At 33.9% G+C, this 18,646-nt stretch overlaps 1 protein-coding gene and 1 pseudogene across 1 annotated transcript; one reads left to right on the forward strand and one right to left on the reverse strand.

Annotated features, from left to right (window-relative positions):
• Window positions 1–382: 382 nt before the first annotated feature.
• LOC129951188 (beta-1,3-glucan-binding protein-like) lies at window positions 383–4,404 on the reverse strand (annotated as a pseudogene).
• A 6,144-nt stretch (window positions 4,405–10,548) lies between these two features.
• Window positions 10,549–14,974, forward strand: LOC129950677 (gram-negative bacteria-binding protein 1-like). Its single transcript, XM_056062601.1, has 5 exons — window positions 10,549–10,567; window positions 13,569–14,163; window positions 14,213–14,373; window positions 14,450–14,826; window positions 14,891–14,974. Exons 1-5 carry the CDS (start codon window positions 10,549–10,551, stop codon window positions 14,972–14,974), a joined length of 1,236 nt encoding a protein of 411 aa, XP_055918576.1.
• Window positions 14,975–18,646: the final 3,672 nt, after the last annotated feature.

Raw genomic sequence — 18,646 nt, forward strand, 5'->3', positions numbered from 1 at the left:
TAAATACTGTAAAGTCAGCAAGAAGCTAGTAAAAAGACCAACCGACCTAATGCGTGATTGTGGATTATCCACATAGTTTTCGTGAGATCTCATAGAGGTGCTTCTTTATGCAGATGATTTGGTGCTGATATCAGATAAACCCTTTTCGCTTCAACTCAAAATTACAATCGATTACAAACATATTACAAGACATGGAATCTTCATATTAATACATTAAAAAAGAACAAAATCATGATCTTTGAGAATAAGAAGACTAAGGGAAGAAAGCGGATAGAAAGGGTGAGCGAATGCAAATACATACTTTGTCTTACTACTGCAATACAAGTAAATTAAAACTTTTAAGCATATTTAAATATTTAAACGGATTTATTCCCTGCTCTGATGTATCTTTAAATTAAAATAAAATCTACAAAGCATAAACTAAAATAAAATTCACTTGAAGTTTCGTATCATATTTTTCCCAAGACTTCATCCAATTTTGTCGATCTTTCCAAAAGTTCAACATAGCTTTCGGATCATTATTTATCCATGGTTTTATAACCCGATCTTCTCCACTCCTACAATAATCTGGAAAATCTGTATGGCCACCAACAGATAATCCAATACTTAAATAGAACTAAAATTTTCGACAAAATTAAAATTTATAATGAAATTAATGAAACCATAATCACAATACTCACTTCTCTATCAAAAGGCGCCATTTTATGATCGCTATCGTAAGGAGTGGAATATTTGTTTGTAAATAAATGCGAAAATCCTCCTTCGATCTTTCCATATTCATAATCATCAATTCCCACTGTAATATCGTCTTCGGTCCAAGTAAGTGTGAAATTATGAAATTCATCTGATACCCGTTCTTCTGCATCATAATGTCGAAGACATGCATCATGCAAATGGTCCTCGATCTTCAAGTACAACTCCACCCGATAAATACCGACTAGAAATGACCTTGCCTTCAGCAGTTCGAAGAATTTGATTTCCTCGCAAACTTGCAATTCTAATTTGGCCAGATGCATAGTTTGATGGACCATAGAAGTTTTCCAAAGGTTCCAATAGCAACACTGCAAAAATAACAAAACGAAACTTTTGCTTCTGTTTCAAGATGTTCATGTTTAACCGTTACAGACTTACTTGGCATTACCCAGTCACCTTTAGGCATAGTAGCTCCTATAACAATTTTTCCATAGCGAAAGTTGAACGAGTGCTTTGTCCGAATTCTTCCAGAAATGATTGGAGGCAGGATCTGTGAAAATTTCGCTTTTCTCATGCACTCCTGTTCTCTCCCTGAACAACTAACAAACTTAATTAGGTTAAAGAGGTAATTTGACTTATCAATTGTACCCTGCAATTTTCAAAGTTCCAGTCATCAAAGAAGATTCATTGAAACCCGATGCTTTGGATAGAAATTTCGGTTTGATATTTAACCAGCCATTCTTAATGTACACAATTTCGGGATCATTTTGAAAAGACACAAATGGAGAGTCTTCTGTGTCAGTTGGAATCCGAGCATCTATTTTCCATATCTTTGGATCTAAATTGTCAAAATGCTCTTGGAAAATTAATTTTTCTTTACAAACTCTTTGCCCGCTAACTGTTGTTACCGAAAGTTGACATCTTTCACTGATTCTATAGAGCGCAGCACACCTTTCTTCTACAGGTTCGCTTATGTCAATTGTGTAATAAGGAAGTTCAGCTTCTTTTTCCATACTGCTCACAGGCTTATTTTTCGCATTGGGATCGTATGGATCATGAAAGACATCCATGCGGTAGTAAATTTTGCTACCTCCTTCAACCCGCGCATTTAAATTGATATAGACCCATTGGTCTAGAATACTTTCTGTTATAACAGCAACGAAATCAGTGGGCAAGTCCGGTGTCAGAGTCCTGTTGATGTTTACATTGTAGATCACATATGTAATTCGGTCATCGACGATGTCTATGAAAAGGAGAGCTTTGTAACAAATTATCAATGCTTTGAAAATATAAAAAAAGTTTGTTTTCGGATTGACAGCAATATACTTTAATGTTTGTATAAGTTGTGGAATATTGATTTTTTTTTCAACAATATTTGTAAAGTAACTCGTTGATATAAAGGGTGTAACTTGATTTTTTCTCAGTTTGGTTTGCTATTTAATAATGAATAGAAAAGACTTATGATTAGACAAAGTTTGCAAATTGAGCAAATTTATTACAAAAAAATGATATTGAAGGACCATTTTTGTGATCGCATTACCCCGCGTCGTCGTGGGCCTATGATCTAAGCGGAATGGCCCCTTGCCTAAAATCATTTTTAAACCATAATAGAAAATCCTTTAGAATAAAATAAAATGTTTGGCTATAGCATTAAATTATATGGTTTCTATTTCGTTTTAAACACCACACGTCTATAAAACAAAATCCTTTAATAGGTGAATAAAGTCGGTGTGTTGAAGTGTAGTTGATTAGTTGTTTAACTGTCTTTTATGGCTTCTTTAAATCGAGTCCATAGCTTGAATCCCTGGTGTAATAAGCTGATAAGAAGAACATTACCAACTCCCTGTTTCTAACATATTATAAGTTTATAATCAGTGTGTAATGCCAATTCCATCCATTTCTAATAAAGTAAATTTTGGACAGCTTCAAACGTCACTTTTTTGGAAATCAGGAGTGACAAAAGACCACTTTTTAACATTAGCATGTAATGTAGGGAATAATAAAAGGCAGGTTGAAAGTCTTTATTATATAAAGTCGAAGAAGTTTCCCCACGGTATAATACGCCCTTAAACTTTAGAATTGTGCTTCGTATAAAAATACTGCTTCCGCGACAGTATTGAATGTGTTTTTTCCATTTTAGATTTCGAATGAACATGATTTCAAGATATTTATATTCTTTTACCAATTTCACCGTTTTTCCATCACAAACCCAGTTTTTCATAACAAAAAATTCTTTATTTCTCTTTTCTAATAGTAGTAGTACCAGTGGCATGATTTTTAGTGTATTGGGCTGTCATGTCAAAGGTCTTGGGTTCAATCCCTGCCTATTCCATCTAAAGTTTGTTTTCACGGGTACTGCGTCTTGCAAGGAACTGAAAAATTCTTCAAGAATGATTCTTGTCATGAAAAGTGCTTTCTCAAATTAGCCGTTTGGATTCGGCTTAAAACTGTAAGTCCCACCATCCCTGACAACCGTACTCGCACACATGAGTGGTTGAGAGTTGTAAGCCACTAAGCCATAGTTCTCAACGGACTGTTGCGCCACCCAATTTATTTGTTTTATGACTTTTGACTTAGATTTAAAGTTCCAAATTTAACAATACTCATAAAGCTTGATCACAATAAGTTGTATAAACTGCGGTGTGTTTGATATTATGACTTTATTGTAATCTAAAAGTAAAGCTTTAATCATGACTCTAGCATATTCAATACATGTGGGTAGCCTTTTAACAAGATCTCTTTTAAATAGCTTTAAGAAGCTGCGACTGAGCACTGAGAAAGACCTTGTACATGAGTGAGTCGGTATCTTCTCTATTAAATTAATTTTTTCATTTGCTTTGCAAAGGAAATTCATCTATAATGTTTTTTATCATATAAATTCGATCCATGGTATTATTTTGCAAGGTTATTGGCATCAATTCCCTTATTTAATAGTTTTTACGGAATCAATGTATGTAGGCTTTGTTAGAAGAGTTCGATAAAGATGTCCAATTCTAATTTCCAGATTATTTTGAGCATCATCTGTTTAAAATTAGAAATATGGTTTCTGGTTTAAATTCTGTTTCTTGAAAAAAGCTTCTTTTTATCGTTGACAATTTTTTTAATCTACATTCTAACTTATATAGAAGTTTTACTCATACGTTCCTGATAGAGTCATATTTTGTAAAAGACATTTGTTAACTGGAATGGTCTAATTTTGTATTTGTCCAGATAATTTTATTTAACAGTATCATTTCGAAATTTTCATTCTTACTAGTTCCTCATTTATCCACGGTAAAAGTAATTGGCTTATGGTCGCAATACTGAACATTTAGCAAACCAAAATAGAAACCATATTCTGTTTCCTCACCTAAGTGGAAGCTGTAGTCTATAACAGAAGTTGATGCATTAACTTTAAGATCGCTTGCATTAATTGTAGAATTTATGCGTATAATGTTTTTTTCATTTTCTAAGCCTCTCAAAACAATTTCTTTTGAGTTAAGACCATCAGATTGTGTGTTCTTACAGCTGGTATTATAATTTAATATCGGTTTATTTTAAGATGTTTACTAATTATTTTGTAAAATCCGGTTGTAAACTTACTACTTGAACTCTTTATACGAAAGCCCTTTGGACTAATTCGATGAACACTTGCAGTATATTCAAAAGAAAATTCCACCAATACACTAAGAAATAAAATATTTGTGAAAATAAACTTCATTGCTAAATACTTTTAAGTCAACTGAGACAAAATTTTAATTTCAATTCGTTTTGACCTATTGCAATTAATATTGATAAGGTATCATTGGAAGCTGCTCACAATCGTTATCAAAACGAAACAAAAATACGTCATTTAATGCAATGTATATGCAAATAATAAAAAATTGACTTCCCTATTTTTATTAATAATATCTACAAATCTGAATCGCTCTCTATTTTGTGTAAAAAACTTTCGATAGGGAAAGCTTAGCTTCCTGAACTGAAAGTGGTACTGTTTACCATGACCAAAAAATATCAATGCAAAGAATTAGTCACCGACTTCCACCATAGACACACTATAAGTATTTGTTTGGCTCTAGAGTTGAGACACTTTTTGTCTAACATCTCAATCAACAAGCGTTGACAAGCGACTTCACATAACTCCACAAACTATAGGCCAGCGGTGTAAAACCGCACCATTGAGACCATTTCACAGATCCACGACGCTATCTAGTGCACACCACAAGTCTAGAAAAACAGTCCGTTATGTTAGAAAGAGTATCCTTAAATTGGACTTAAAGGATGGCCCGTATTCAAACATTAAATTATATCGACTCAAATAAAGATTTTATGTACTTTTTTGAATTTTATATGTATTTGTATTTTTTTTTAATTTCCGACACCTCTTCAAAAATCACTCTATACAATTGAATCTGGGCGTGATCTTTTTGAAATTTGATAATAATTTATTCCTTATAATCTTTTTTTCACCAATACACAAATATTTCGATACCTTCGACATTATTTGCTGTTATTTCTAAAACTTCTAAAGTAAAAATAAAAATTAATTTAATTTTCAAAAATTTGAAAAGTTACAGCCTAAAAATGATTTTTTTTTTTAATTTCAATGACTTTTGATACCCACTTGGGATTTCAAGATTCTTCTTAAGGTGGCGTTACAGTCCTGTGTGAACTATTGGGCCTCACCCAACAAGCTTCGTCATCTAGCTCCGTCCTGTTTCGCGCTGCAAGTTGTGTGAGGTCGTTTTCCACTGTGTGCGTCACGTGATCCGTGTTCTTCCCCTACTGCGCTGTCCTGTGGGTGTAGATTCGAAGACTTTCCGGGCCAGAGCATTGGTTTAATGCTCTCTACTTGACCCAGGCATCTTAGTCGTCGGGCTTTAACCTTTTTGGCTAAGTCTACGTCGTTGTACAGTCCGTACAGCTCGTCGTTCCATCTTCTCCTTCACTCCCCTTCTATGCATACGCGGCCGTAGGTCACACGAAGAACTTTTTTCTCAAAACGAAAAAAGGTGCTTTCATCCGCTTTTTGTCATATTACATGCTTCTGCACCAAGATAGTGCCTCTAGTGTTGACTTGTGAGCTCTGCATTATTCTTTTAAGTACGATGTTAAAAAAAATCGCATGACAGTGCATCACCTTGTCTTAAATCTTTTATGACATCTAAAGGTTCTATTTAGTTGTTTCCAACCGTTATGGAGTAGCATAAATTCGTCATGGTCATCCTGCACAAACGGACGAGTTTGTCAAGGATGCCAAACTAGACATGGCTCTATACAGCTCCTCGCTGTAGATGCTGCCATATGCGGCCTTGAAATATAGATGAAAAAATGGTGGATGTCGATTTGGCGTTGTAGGGTTTTTTCCAGGATCTACCGTAATTTGAATATTTAATCGACTGTGGACTTTCCTGGTCTAAAACCACACTGATAAGGATCTATTAGGTTGTTGACGTTCACATATTACGGCAGAGAAGATTTTGTAAGCGATGGTTGACCTTAGATTGATCTGGAGATCTCCAAGTTCCTTTGTGGATGTTGAGGTATGGAAAACGCATACTGGCAACCATGACGTTTCGCCCGGCAGCAAATTCTATGAGTCTGAATCCGTTGCCGGAAGTGTTGTCGTGCAGGCTATTTTTCCCGATTATTCCACCAAAGATGTCTTCCCTTCTTAACTTGGCATTAAAATCGCCCAGGATAGTTTTTATATCGTAGCTAGTACACTGCTTTGTCTAAGAGCTCGAAGAACATATTTTTGTTTGGTGTTGTCATCCTTTTTTCTGTGGGGGCGTGCGCGCATATCAGGCTAATGTTTCCGAATTTAGCCTTGATGGTCATGAGACGCTCGTTGGTGCACCTAAAACTCAAGACTTCTTGCCTAAGTCTGGCTCCAATTACAAAGCCGCAATTCAATAAGTGCTGTTGGTTTTCTTGGTAGCAGTCACCATAGTAAATGTCGCAGTTTTTCATCCTCTTTTTGCTCGGCCATCCCATCGTATTTCCAGGATGGCGGTGATGTCTGCTTTTAGCAGTCTAGGGCCTCCGAACATTCTTCGGCTGAACGTGGTCTGTTAAGGAACCTAACAACAAACAGTAAATCCGTCCGTATCCGAGGCTTGTTGGTGCTTCTCAACTAGGAAATTTTTACATGGTCAGGAAGTGACCCCGATGGCACAACCCCCAACTTCGAGGGCCAGATCCTAAGTAATGATAAGGTGAGGAGCCTTAGTGGAAACACCTCTCTCCCCTCTCTCGCTTGCTGCCCCCAACAACTTTCCAATTGGGTTAGAACCCCATCTCCAGTTGAGGTACTAAGCACCCGATGTTAACCACGGGGAGTTTAGAGTAGGAGTTGAAAGACAGAGGTGGGGTTTGAGAAAAATCTGTGGATGCTTGTGTCCTGTTGAATGCACATGTCTACCATTTGAAAATTTTTGGATACTTTTGTTAATAACGATGAACTCAGTGCTTGTAAAAATTTGCATTGATATTCGAATCATTCGTAGGTTTAATGAATTTTACGTCTGTAATGATTCGGGAAGACCCACATACTCAAAGGCCACGCACGTACGTAGCAGCTTTCGGTGATGGTTACCATTGATGGTGATGGGTAGCATAAGCGTTAATAGGTCATAGTCCGCCAAACTGATTGCCAATTTTTTACAAGCAAATAACTATCTCAAGTTGTAATCAAGTTAACCTATGGAAACTTTTATCGGCTACAAACCCTTTTAAGAAAAATGAAAGTGTGTAATTTTGCAAAAATGTTTACATCATTTGAATAGGAATGATTTGCAAAAACTTTGTAGTTCCCAATTCGACCTTTTAAGGTCGACCGGAAATTCCTAAGCCGATAGAAAATATTGCTCTCAGAAATGTATACATTTAAAAGAAACATGTAGCCATCAAACCCAAATTGATATTAAGTTAAGTCACAGTAAGAGTTTATAAACACCGTATCTAGTCCAAGAACTTTCGCTGTCTTACACATTGTTCATCGGCTTCAAGATCCTTACGCAAAAGAAACTATAATTTGGTCTGAGCGATGCCCAAATTCTTGAGAACGCCGTTGAATAGACTGATTTGGATTGTTTACTGACGACGATTGATAGGCAGCGATATTTTCGACGATATTTTCGACACCACGGCAACATCACTTTAAGAACATGTATTGTAGATTGAAATTTGTACACTAAACTTATTATCGCCCTTCAACTAGGTTGAGAAAAACGAACAAAAATTGGAGTTACCACGCTTTGAAGATTTGAAGACGTTACTTGGTCGTGAACTTTACAATGATGAAAATGAATCATTAAATTGACAATAATACAAATAAAATTCAGAGTGAAAACCCCGAATAGTTCTTAGACAGATCAAAGTCTTAGTTTTGATTTAATATTTGAGATAGGTAACAAATTTTCAAGCCTGCGATGAAAAATTTACGAAGAAATTCGACTCAGTATTTTGAGCACTAAAATTGATGCTTATAGTTTCTCAGAAACAATTACTTACCATATTTCTAGTTTTATGTTACTTAGGGCCTTATCCCCAATTTTGTTCCAGCTTACAATTTGAAAGTGATTCAACAGAAATTCTCTAAAGTAAGAAACCAAAAGACTTAAAAAATAAAATAATTGTGAATAAATTTATACGTTTTTATCGCATTCAATTCCAAGATTGCAACTTAACCAAGGCTATATCCCTTAAATCCTCAAGCTTATAGTCCCCACAAAAGTGTTTTGTCACTGTTTACTGAAGTGAACCGTAATTGTTGGGAGTTGAGCAAGAAAATCATATAATATTAAGTCCAAGCTGATGAAAATGAGGAGCTGATGATGAGACTTAGATAAAATGCAAATTGTCATAATCCATGGGACTATGTTTGTCTTCGTTTTGTGTGAATTCTCTGGAATATCCGTTTATGCGGCCACCATCTGCTAACTGAAACTGACTGATGTTTATCCTTAAATGAAACACTTGACGGTTTATTCTATAAACATTTATATATGTATACGTATTCTAATAAGCATCGACATTATATAATTTAAAATTGCGTACGAATATCCATTCTTTATTTGCCATTTAATCTAATTTTAAAATTTGAAAGAAATGAGGCTTGATATAGAATTAAATTATTTTATTTTAGAATACATATTGCTCGTTTGATATTAATCCTCTTTTTATATTATTCTTTAATAAGAGATGCATAAATATTTATGAGGCTTTATTAAAGTGACACTGATGTTGTTATTTAAGTAAATGGTAATTTCTTGTTTTTTTAAGGTTTTGAATATTCATTACTTCCGTATTTCGTTTAGTCTTTTTTTATTAGTCTGTTTATTGATAGATATTTAGAATTCAAATGGATGCAAGTTGCACAGAGGTATGTATGTATGTATTTGTTATTTTATTTTCCATAGAAATTGAATCGAAATGGCAGCTAAATCATCCTATATTAATCGATTTTACGGATTAAATTATCACCTCGAATTTATTTCTAAAATGGGACTTCCTACTACTGGGAAAATTGCGGAATTGAGTAAGCGTTAAATGTTTGTATTTCCGTTTGATAGAAAAACAAAACAATAAGAGTATTTTTGGTGTTTGCTTTTATTTATCAATGGCGTATTGATCATTTTATTTCTCAATACAAAAAGTAAAAAAGGTATATTTTTGTTTCAGCTATCCTTGGAATATATGGAATTAAGTGAAAAATTGTAATTTATAACGATGAGTTAAAGTAATAAGTTGATACAGTTGAAGTTATTCCGAACATACTTTTAGTGGAGCAACTAGGCTTTTTGAGATGGACAGTGGTTTTGTGTTCCTGAAATTGGAATGTTGCTGCATCACTTCATTATACGAAAATTAAAAATTTTTATCGAAAATCCAAAAGCATGTTTTTAAAATTTTATTTCATATAAAAAGTTAAATTTACAACTTGGTTTTTCTTTATAATTAAATGATAATAAACATATAACTTGATATAAATTAGTTTTAAACCTTATTCAAACACGAATGTAATGGTAAAGTACGCGAATGAGCAACGCCAGCAAATTATAAAAATTATCTACTGACATTCGTTGTCGGTGACTGCATCTTTAAGATTGTTAAAAACAAATTCAAGTCGTAGCTTTCACACTAAAAGAGGGACATTAACGAGTTTGGTGCACAAATTTAAGTCCACATAATCTTTTTGTATGTTGCCGTGAAGGGAGGAGACCCTAAACCTGATATGTCCTTATCAGTGTTGGTTTGGACTAGGAAAGTCCACAGTCGATCAAATATTCATATTACGGCAGATCCTAAAAAAAAACCGAGAACATCAAATCGACATCCACCATAAATCTAAAGGGCCAAACTGTATGGAAGGGCAGGGATGTAGTTTTAGCATCCCTGCCAAACTCTTCCGTTTGTGCAGGATGACCATGGTGAATTCACGCTGCTCCATAAAGGTCACAAACAACTTAACAGAACCTTTCGATGTCAAAAAAAGGCTTTAGACAAGGAGGTGCACTGTCATGCGATTTCTTTAACATCGTCCTTGAAAAAACGTCACTTTCGACAGACGTAACTTTAAGGTAGTTAAGGACTTTGTTTAATGTCTAGAGCTTAAACGGAAAATAACTCTTGCTAACCGTTTTTTTTTTGGGCTAAGAAAGCAGTTGAGTGGCAAAGGCCTCTCCATGAACCAAGTGTCGCTTTATAAAACCCTTATCATCCCAGTCCTGCTATAGGGTGACCTCACCTAACTTGGAGATCGAAACTGGAGAAGTTTGTTGGGTTTAGTTCACACAGAAATTGGCACTACATAGTCCTTAAGTAATTAATTAAGTTAGATGTTGCAGTGTCAGTGAGACAACTAATGAGACAATGAGACGAGTGATACAGCGTAAGAATCTTGACTTATAAAAAAATAAATAAATAAATAAGGTGGCGCAACAGTCCTTAGGGAACCAGGGCCTAGTGATTTACAACTCTCAACCATTCCTGTGTGTTACAGTTTATATGCCGAATCCGAAAGGCTTATTTGAGAAAGCACTTTTTCATGACAAGAATTACTCTTGAAGAATTTGTCAATTCCTCGCAAGAGGCAGTACCCGTGAATAAAACTTTAGGTGGCTTAGGCAGGGATCGAACCCAAGACCTCTCGCATGACAGCCCAACGCACTTACCATCATGCCAGGGGTACTACTCTCTTAACTTACGCCCATTTAAGATTAAGCTGACTCAAAAATTGAGGCCTAAAAACCATTTGAAGCGTCATGACACGTACGTTTTTCGATTTGATAAGTTTTTTATAAAAGAGTACAAAATCAAGCCGACACTTCAGTCATCACACCTAGAAATGACGGAAAGGCCCCGTAAATTTCCATTCTAAGACTGTCTTTAAATCGATAATTTTGGGTCATGGTAAACAATTACAATTTTAATTCAGGAAGAGGTAGTCTCATGTGCTGGAAGTTTTCCCTGTCGATAGCCTTTTTCTTATTTTATGATTCCAATTTGTTTGACTTTGTTCAATTTAGAAAAATGGAAAAGAGACACCAGTTTTTATTTTATATTTGCATCTGCGGCTCATTTAATGACGTATTTTGGTTTCGTTATAATAACAAATGTAAGCGGCTGGCTTCCATTGATACCTTATTAAAATTTATTGGAAGAGATCAATAAAAACTGTTGTTGCAATTTTCTCAGTTGACTTAAATCAATTTACCAATATTGGTGGAATTTTCTTTTGAATTTACTGCAAGTGTTCATCGAATTAGTCAAGTAGTAAGTTTACAATCGGATTTTATAAAATAATTAGATTATAAAAGTAAACATCTTAAAATAAATCAATATTAAATTATAATACCAGCTGTAAAAGCACACAATATGATGGTTTTAACTAAAAAAAGTTGTTATGAGATTTTTAGAAAATAGAAAAGCTTCTGTTATAGACTACAGCTTCCACTTAGGTGAGGGAACAGAGTATGGTTTCTATTTTGGTTTGCTAAATGTTCAGTATTGCGACCATAAGCCAATTACTTTTACCGTAGATAAATGAAGAGGTAATAAGAATGAAAATATAAAAATGAGACTGTTATATAAAATTATCTGGAAAAATAAAAACTAGACACCTATAGACGAAACTTTGAAGTATTTACTTATTTAACAACAAGAGGTCGTAGATTCCAGAATTTAAACCAGTAACCATATTTCTAATTTTAAACAGATGATGCTCAAAATAATCTGGAAATTAGAATTGGAAATCTTTATTGAACTCTTCTAACAAAGCCTACATACATTGATTCCGCAAAAGCAATTAAATAAGGGAATTGATGCCAATAACCTTGCAAAATAATACCATGGATCATATTTTTATGCTTAAAAACATTATAGATACATTTCTTTCGAAAAACAAATGAAACTTTATGTAAGCCTTAAAAAATTAATTTAATAAAGAAGATACCGACTCACTAATGTACAAGGTCTTTCTCAGTGCTCAGTCGCAGCTTCTTAAAGCTATTTAAAAGAGATGTTGTTAAAAGGCAACCCACATGTATTGAATATGCTAGAGTCATGATTAAAGCTTTACTCAACAGTACGTTGAGAACTATGGCCTAGTTACTTACAACTCTCAACATTTCTGTGTGCGGTTACTGTTGTCAGGGATAAGGAGGACCTACAGTTTTCAGCCGAATCCGAACGGCTGATTTGAGAAAGCACTTTTCATGACAAGAATCACTTTTGTAGAATCTGTCAGCTCCTTGCAATAGGCAAAACAAGTGAAAAAAAGCTTTAGATGGAATAGGCAAGGATCGAACACAAGGCCTTTGACATGACAGTCCAATTCACTAAAAATCATGCCACGGGTACTACTACTACTAGAATAGAGAAATAAAGAATTTTTTGTTATAAAAAACTGGGTTTGTGATGGAAAAACGGTGAAATTGGTAAAAGAATATAGATATCTTGAAATCGTGTTCATTCGAAATCAAAAGGAAAAAACACATTCAATACTTTTGGCGGAAGCGTATTTTTATACGAAGCACAAGTCTGGAGTCGAAAGGTGTATGATACCGTGGTGAAACTTATTCCCTACATTACATGCTAATGTTTGAGACCGGTGTTTTGTCACTCCTGGTTTCCGAAAGAGTGACGTTTGAAGCTATCTATAATTTGGTTTATTAGAAATGGATGGAATTTGCACTACACACTAATTTTAAACTTATAATGTGCTAGAAACAGGAAGTTGGAAATGTTTTTCTTATCAGCTCATTACACCAGGGATTTAAGTATCAAGCTTTGGACTCGATTTAAAGAAGCCATAAGAGTCAGTTGTACTACTAACCAATTACACTTTAACACACCGACTTTATTCACCTATTAAAGGATTTTGTTTTATAGACGTGTGGTGTTTAAATAGATACAAAAACCATATAATTTTATGTTATTACCAAGAATTTAGTTTATTATAAAGATAAGGGTTTCCCATTAAGTTTTAAAAATGATTTCAGGCAAGTGGCCATCCCGGTTAAATCTCATTCCCCACGACGCACGCGGGGTACATATCGCTACTCTGCAACCACCGAAACATTTTTGTGTAATAAATTTGCAAACTTTGTTTAATCATAAGTCTTCTCTGGTTATTATTAAATCGCAAACCAAACTGAGAAAAAATCAAGTGACACCTGTCTGAAAGCCCTTATTTGAAAAAAGTAGGTATTGCCAAATTGATAACCACACGTCTAAAAAACACACTTTATATGAACGAAATATTTTACAAATATTGTTGAATAAAATGCAATATTCTACAAACATTAAAATATATATCTGTAAATGCAAAAACAATTTTTTCTATATTTTCAAAGCATTGGTAATTTGTTACAAAACTCTTCTTTTCATAGACATCGTCGATGACCGAATTACATATGTGATCTACAATGTAAACATCAACAGGACTCTGACACCGGACTTGACCACTGATTTCGTTGCGGTAATAACAGAAAGTACTCTAGACCAATGGGTCTATATCAATTTAAATGCACGGGTTGAAGGAGGTAGCAAAATTTACTACCGCATGGATGTCTTTCATGATCCATACGATCCCAATGCAAAAAATAAGCCTATGAGCAGTATGGAAAAAGAAGCTGAACTTCCTTATTACACAATTGACATAAGCGAACCAGTAGAAGAAAGGTGTGCTGCGCTCTATAGAATCAGTGTAAGATGTCAACTTTCGGTAACAACAGTTAGCGGGCAAAGAGTTTGTAAAGAAAAATTAATTTTCCAAGAGCATTTTGACAATTTAGATCCAAAGATATGGAAAATAGATGCTCGGATTCCAACTGACACAGAAGACTCTCCATTTGTGTCTTTTCAAAATGATCCCGAAATTGTGTACATTAAAAATGGCTGGTTAAATATCAAACCAAAATTTCTATCCAAAGCATCGGGTTTCAATGAATCTTCTTTGATGACTGGAACTTTAAAAATTGCAGGGTACAATCGATAAGTCAAATCACCTCTTAAACCTAATTAAATTTGTTAGTTGGTTAGGGAGAGAACAGGAGTGCATAAGAAAAGCTAAATTTTCACAGATCCTGCCTCCAATCATTTCTGCAAGAATTCGGACAAAGCACTCGTTCAACTTTCGCTATGGAAAAATTGTTATAGGAGCTACTATGCCTAAAGGCGACTGGGTAATGCCAAGTAAGTCTGTGACTGTGAAACTTCAAAAGTTTGCCACACTAGCTAGTAGAAAAGTTTCTTTTTGTTATTTTTGCAGTGTTGCTATTGGAACCTTTGGAAAACTTCTATGGTCCATCTAACTATGCATCTGGCCAAATTAGAATTGCAAGTTTGCGAGGAAATCAAATTCTTCGAACCTCTGAAGGCAAGGTCATTTCTAGTCGGTATTTATCGGGTGGAGTTGTACTTGAAGATCGAGGACCTTTGCATGATGCTTGTCTTCGACATTATGATGCAGAAGAACGTGTATCAGATGAATTCCATAATTTCACACTTATTTGGACCGAAGACGACATTACAGTGGGAATTGATTATGAATATGGAAAGATAAAAGGAGGATTTTCGCAATCATTTGTAAACAAAAGTTCCCCTCCTTACGATAGCGATCATAAAATGGCGCCTTTTGATAGAGAAGTGAGTATTGTGATTATGGTTTCATTAATTTCATTATTAATTTTAATTTTTTCGAAAATTTTAGTTCTATTTAAGTATTGGATTATCTGTTGTTGTGGCCATACAGATTTTCCCGATTATTGTAGGAGTGGAGAAGATCGGGTTATGATACGAAACTTCAAGTAAACTTTATTTTAGTTTATGCTTTGTAGATTTTATTTTAATGTTAATAAGGAGATACTTCAGAGGAGAAAATAATTCTGAAATCTATATTGAGAGAAAACAAATATCAACATGGAACTATTTTCAGTCTTAAAATTAAAAACACACCAAAAGCAATTACTTCCCTTGCAAGCTGGGGTCTTTCTCTATGTGCTTAAAAAATAAGATTGTAAACAGCGTAGACATGTGTGTAACATTTATCGATATTTACTTAGCGAAGTTTTACGATAATCATTTTGTATGTGACCCAAGGCGGAATTCATACCTTTTTTTTGAACGCGATTCATGTGAAACTAATGTTAAAATCTCATCTTTATTACACAATAAGTGCATGTTTTATGAGAACACATTCAATTTCTTAAGTCGAAAGACTACGACATAGTATACAGTGTGACAAAAGCAAACACAATTTGGAATGAAATAAAATAATCATTTCATAAAAATATCAGCTAAAAGTAAACAGTTCTCCCAATAGCCAAGGATAACAAGTGAGCAATTCAAACAATACAACCTAAGTTAAATGAAAAATGTTGTATACCGTCATTTTACAATTTATATACGATACTTCTGGTGAGATTCTTAATTTCATCAACCCACTTACATTCTTCTCCGAAATATTTCCTAAGTTCTTGTAAGTTCTTTTGCTGATACTAATAAAATTTAAACTTAAAATTACGGACAATTTATAATCGTTTTCGAAATATATTTTGGCATGAAAAAAGTAAAGAATAATTCCACTGTTTGATAGTGATAAAAATTTGTAATCGACTTGAGTATGTGCGGGGTAGAAATAAACTAACAAAGGATAACTCGCTAGAAGGGGTTTTATTAACACCGGAAAGGGAGTGCTTTTGTAAAAATAAACAATAAAATTAAGAACCGAGAAGAAAGCACTAGCTATGTGTGATATAATAATATTGTGATGGCCCAAGGGTTTCTTTTTAAATCCTTCACAATATAGCTGTTACTCTAGTTGAAGGTCTTGAATAGTTTAGTAGTTGGTAGTATAGATGTTAAATTTGACAAGGACCAAGGACGTCATAAGAAAGATTTTAAGGTATAACGTATGGAAAGAATATGAGTAAGTTAAAAATATTAATGAATTATTAAATAACATATACAATAAACATGATTGGCTAGTAGATCTTTCAATAACTTTTAATATTTGATAAAATTCATTATATAAAATGGAAAACTAAGGAACATTTAGTTAATCAATTAATTATGGTTATGAAATCTAGACTTCAGACTTAAAAAAAAACTTACGAACTATTTCATAAATTTAAGTTACTTTTGTATACCTTTGTGACATTTACCGTGTAACGGAGGCAAGGGGTAAATTTTTGGCATGGGTTTAATCGAAAAGGATAAAGAAAAAAACGGTGATTTGACCTAGGACAAATAAGAAAAAAAAGAAAGGGATTTCGGAAAAGAAGAAACTGTTGATGTTGCCGGTGATGGGGATCATTATCACGTTGGGTAAACCCGCGTGAAAATATGGGGGATTCTGCTCAGTAACCAGACCCCACCTCGAGACAGGTCTGTCTGTCCGTACAATCGTAGGTCCATACTTTTGAGATACCATTTTTGGTTGTCCATATCTCAAAAACTAGTAGAGGTATTCACGTCGAATAAATTTTGTTTTACATCGAATAATGCAGAAAGGACTTTGGGAGGGGGGTTTTTTTCACTATAGCAATTTTATAAAAGAGGGTAAGGTGCGAACCACAATAATAACTTCTAATCCCGTCTGTCGATTTGTCTTGCTTGAAATTTTAACAAAAAAGAGGCTGGGTTGACCCACACCGATAATTTTTTTGTATAGTTGACGGGCACTCTAGGGGTTATTAACACCCTTAACATGTTTGAAGTTTAAACACAGTGCTAGCTTAAGGAAAATAGGGAAGGACGAAAGAGGAGATACCGATCCACAATGGTCTTAAAGTTTTGAATGTTAAAATGGTGGTGAAAAACAGAGTTGGGTAAAGCATTCCACATTCTCGATGTGCGGTTAAAAAAAGAATCTCTTTACTTGACAGTACGTCCAAAACTGAGCTAGAGGGTAAACTGATGATCATTCCTAGAAGTATAAATATTAGGGCTGAATTGTTTGAAGGGGGAATGCATCTCGTCAGTCAATTTGTCTTGTTTAAATGTTTGTAGGTTTTCGTGTCTTGTTAAAAAAGTTGTCACTCGAATTATTCTTAAAATTACCAACAATATTTTGCATATAATGAATTTCAAAATCTAGAGAGTAGAAAACAAATTTTTACCAACTTCAGTAGCATTTCTTAAAAGTTTTATTTCTTATATAAACAAATACGAATTGGATGAATGATATTAATTTGAAGTCAAAATCTTCTATTATCCACGATGTATCGAGAACCGAACATCAACTTTTACCAAATTTGTGTAGATTGTATTTTTTATAAAAAAACCGAGTGTTAGATTTTTACAAAAATACTTTACCAAATGTCACAAACAATATTTTTTGTGAGACAAAATATGTTTGAAGTCCCTATTTCCTAGTCGAAATAAAATATTTTTAGAGAGATATCTCAGCGTGCGTGTGTACGTACGTTCGTACGTCCGTACGTCCGTACGTTCGCGACGTTTTTTTCGTCGTCCATAGCTCAAGAACCAGAAGAGATATAGATTTCAAATTAATTTTGTTATACAGATAATAAGGCAGAAAGATGCAGAAACGGCTCTCAAGAAAATTGCGTGGGTGTTTTTTTTACCATAGCAGTTTGAAAAAAAGGTGAACATTTTGGTTAGCCCTAAATATCTTACGAACCAAAAATGCTAGAGACTTGAATTAAATTTTATATAATATATTGTAACGTGATATCAACGAAGTATATTTTTTGAAAAAAATCCATTTTTTTTTTTATAAATCGAAAAAACTGAAAAAAAATTTGTCACTTCCAAAAATTTACGATTAAAATATGATTTCATCTCCAAAACAATTTTGTGCAACGAAGAATAATATTTTTGACATCTGATAAAATTTTGAGAAAAATCGAATTGACAATTTTTTTTACAAAAAATAAAACTCTAAAAAAAAACAATACTAAAACCAGGTAAAAATTTATTTTCGATTCAAATAGCTTTTCAAAAATTAAAAATTATTTTCTTCAAACTTATTTTATTTCACAGAAAATATTGTTTTCGATATTCAGTAATTTTTATATAAAAGTCCAACAGTCCGTTTTTTTTATAAAAAATAAATCTACAAAAAATAGTACGCGAATTTGGTAAAAATTGATACGAGTACATTATAGACAATTTTTTAAGCAAGGCAAATCGACAGACGGGATGGGAAGCTATCAGTGTTGGTCACATCCCACATTTAAATATCGGATTTCTCAAATGGCCTAGCTACGTTGTCTGACCACCACATCTTGGCTAGGATCATTGAATTCTAATTTCATCTTACAACCTAGGCCGGAGAAGCTTCCTGATTAAGTTGGCGTAATCGTTTGTTCACAACCAACCTTTTATAGTTTTTTAAAATTGGTTCATAAAATGATATATTCCTTCTGAGGTCAGTACTTTATCTGCAAATAAATCATCGTTCCACTACTCAGGATGGTAGGGAATATTGTAATAAATCTGA

The sequence above is a fragment of the Eupeodes corollae genome, chromosome 3 (genome assembly GCF_945859685.1).
Source record: "Eupeodes corollae chromosome 3, idEupCoro1.1, whole genome shotgun sequence".
NCBI lineage: Eukaryota > Metazoa > Arthropoda > Insecta > Diptera > Syrphidae > Eupeodes > Eupeodes corollae.

What these genes read in the sequence shown, in the direction of transcription:
- LOC129950677 (XM_056062601.1), top strand. An exon ending in GGAACTTTAAAAATTGCAGG is followed by an intron (nt 14,164 to 14,212) that starts GTACAATCGATA and finishes TAAATTTGTTAG; the next exon opens with TTGGTTAGGGAGAGAACAGG. An exon ending in AGGCGACTGGGTAATGCCAA is followed by an intron (nt 14,374 to 14,449) that starts GTAAGTCTGTGA and finishes TTATTTTTGCAG; the next exon opens with TGTTGCTATTGGAACCTTTG.